The sequence below is a fragment of the Phaseolus vulgaris genome, chromosome 7, assembly GCF_000499845.2.
Source record: "Phaseolus vulgaris cultivar G19833 chromosome 7, P. vulgaris v2.0, whole genome shotgun sequence".
NCBI lineage: Eukaryota > Viridiplantae > Streptophyta > Magnoliopsida > Fabales > Fabaceae > Phaseolus > Phaseolus vulgaris.
Window position 1 is genome coordinate 7,347,217 of NC_023753.2, and position 2,574 is coordinate 7,349,790.

At 48.1% G+C, this 2,574-nt stretch overlaps 1 protein-coding gene across 1 annotated transcript; it reads right to left on the reverse strand.

The window, feature by feature from the left end:
* Positions 1-1,336: 1,336 nt before the first annotated feature.
* LOC137828075 (uncharacterized) lies at positions 1,337-2,362 on the reverse strand. The gene has a single exon (XM_068634493.1). The coding sequence runs from the start codon at positions 2,360-2,362 to the stop codon at positions 1,337-1,339; it is 1,026 nt and encodes a 341-aa protein (XP_068490594.1).
* Between the last annotated feature and the right edge of the window lie 212 nt (positions 2,363-2,574).

Here is a 2,574-nt window from a genome sequence, read left to right on the forward strand (position 1 = left end):
TTCCATTTGCTTTCTTTACCATAACTACATTGGCTAGCCATGTAGTGTAATGGGCTTTTCGGATGAATCCGGCTTGTAACAACTTATCAGCTTTGGCACGTGCGGCTTGGCGTCGTTCGTCCCTTAAATTTCTTTTCTTCTGAGCTATTGGTCTAGCTTCTTTATATAATGATAATCGGTGGGTAATGACCTTCGGGTCTACGCCAGGCATGTCAGCGGCTGTCCATGCGAACAGGTCGGCATTTTTAGCAAGCGTTGTGCCGATGGCCATTCGGTCGTCCGGCTTTAGTGAGGTGCCAATATGTGTAGCGTGGCGATCATCGCGAAGTGGGAATGGATGCAAGTCTTCTCCTGCTTCCATACGGGGATCATCCATGCGAGGGTCGAGATCAACAAGGGCTATCATCTGACGACGGGACATGTGCCGTCCGGAATGCCGAGTTGGGTATCATCCTCGTTTTTGCGAGAGTCGGTCGTCCGGATTGGTCATGTAGAGTCGCCGAGTTGGCTCACTTTTCAAACTCGCAACATAACATTCTCTAGCGATTTTTTGATCGACATGGATTGTTGCAATGTCGTCATTTGCCTAAGGGAATTTCATGGCTAAGTGTGGGGTGGAAACAATGGCTTTTAATCTGTTGATGGACGGTCGGCCAAGCAGTATGTTGTAGGAAGTCTGGGCGTTGACCAGAAGATATCATACGTTTATTGTTTTATGGGGACCGTCTTCCTCACCAAAGGTTGTATACAAGTCTATATACCCCTTAGTGTCGACCCGTTCACCTGAGAACCCTACAATTTGTTCGTTATAGGGTTGAATGTCTGCTTCTGGGATGCGCATTTTCTTGAAGATTTCCCAGTATAATATATCGACCGAGCTACCCTGGTCTACCAAAGTCTTGGCAATTGCGAACTTGTCAATTTCCACAGTGATTACCATAGGGTCGTCTTGGGCTGGATCTATGGCTGTGAAGTCGTCGTCAGTGAAAGTGATCGGAGGTATGTGTGGGCGCCTTCTCGTAGTAGCATGAGCGGACTGAATGTCCCGGAGATGTTTCTTTAGGGCGGAATTTGAGCACCCGCCACCGACAAAGCCTCCGGCTATGTAATTTGCTTCGTGGTTTGGTTCGCCTAAGGTAACGGGTCCAGCAATCATATTGATGACCTCGCGGACTCGTTGACGAGGGCGGGCGTTTCGGTCGGGACTTGTGCTACGAGCGCGTGTACACCGAATGGGGCTTTCACTGCGTTTCCGTGAAGCCTGGCTATGGTCAATTCGTCGTTTGTAATTGTTATGGTATGACCGGTCGTCACCACGGGATGGACGATCGGTACTTCATGGTGGGGATCTTGAATTCCTTATTATCTTGACGAACTGCCGCAAATGGCCAGCTTGGATCAGCTCTTCGATTTTGTCCTTCAACGCTTGACATCCTTCGGTCGTGTGGCCGAAATTTCGATGGTACTGAAAATGCTTAGCAGTATCTGCATTCGGTGGTGTTTGATATTGTTTTAGTGTCGGAATTAAATCTGTTTGTAGTGCTTCATCTAGGGCTCGTCCCCTCGGAACAGTTAAAGGGGTGTAACTGTTAGACTTGGGGATTCGGCCTCCTCTGTTCCGATCGGACCATGGAGTGGTTCGGACGGTCCGTTCGGTTTTGACTTCTCTTTCTTTGCTCGGGGTTTGATCTTTGAGGACTCCGGATCCGACAGCTTTGAACCGTTGGTGATAGTCAATGTGTTCTTCAATTTGCATGAATTTGGTTGCTCGAGTTCGAAGATCTTCCATGTCCTGAGGCGGCTTTTTGATGAGACTTTCGGTAAAACGGCTCGGCCGGATGGCCGAAACCAAATGGTGTAATGCGACTTCCTGTTTGAGCCCTCGGATATTCATACATGCCTTGTTGAATCTATCTAAAAAGGTTCTGAGAGATTCGCCTTTCTCTTGTTGTACCGCTATGAGAGATATGGAGGACATGTGATGCGGTCGGCTGGTGGCATATTGAGTAGAGAATTTTGCAGCTAAGACGTCGAAGTCGTCAATGAAATTCGGAGGCAGCTCTGTGAACCAAGTAAGAGGTTCTCCCTGAAGCGACGTGGGAAATACTTTACACCACACATTGTTATCTGTGGTATACAAAGTCATTTGCGTCTTGTAAACATTTAAATGCTCGTCTGGGTCGGTCGAGCCGTCATAGAGTTTAATGGCGAGACCTCTCCACTTGTCAGGAAATGGTGTGGTGATGATTTCGTTTGTAAAAGGATGACCCCTTTTACTTAACTTTCTTTCGACTATTCCAGTTCTGGAAGCAGGATTGGTTTCGGCCGGTGTAGGTATGCGAGAGGCGGTTCGGTCGGCCATATGGGATTGGCCTTCTCGTTCGGGATTATCAACCTGTCGCTGGAGTTGTACATTCTGCTCTCTCAAAAGGCGATTTCTTCCTCTTGACGGCGTCTATCCTCTTCGTGTTGACGACGGTCTTCAATCCCCTTTTGCCGTAGTTCCTCCATCTGAGTTTGGAGGGTTTGAATCATGGTCATCTGTTCTGCCATAGCGTCGTTGTTGTTCCTTGT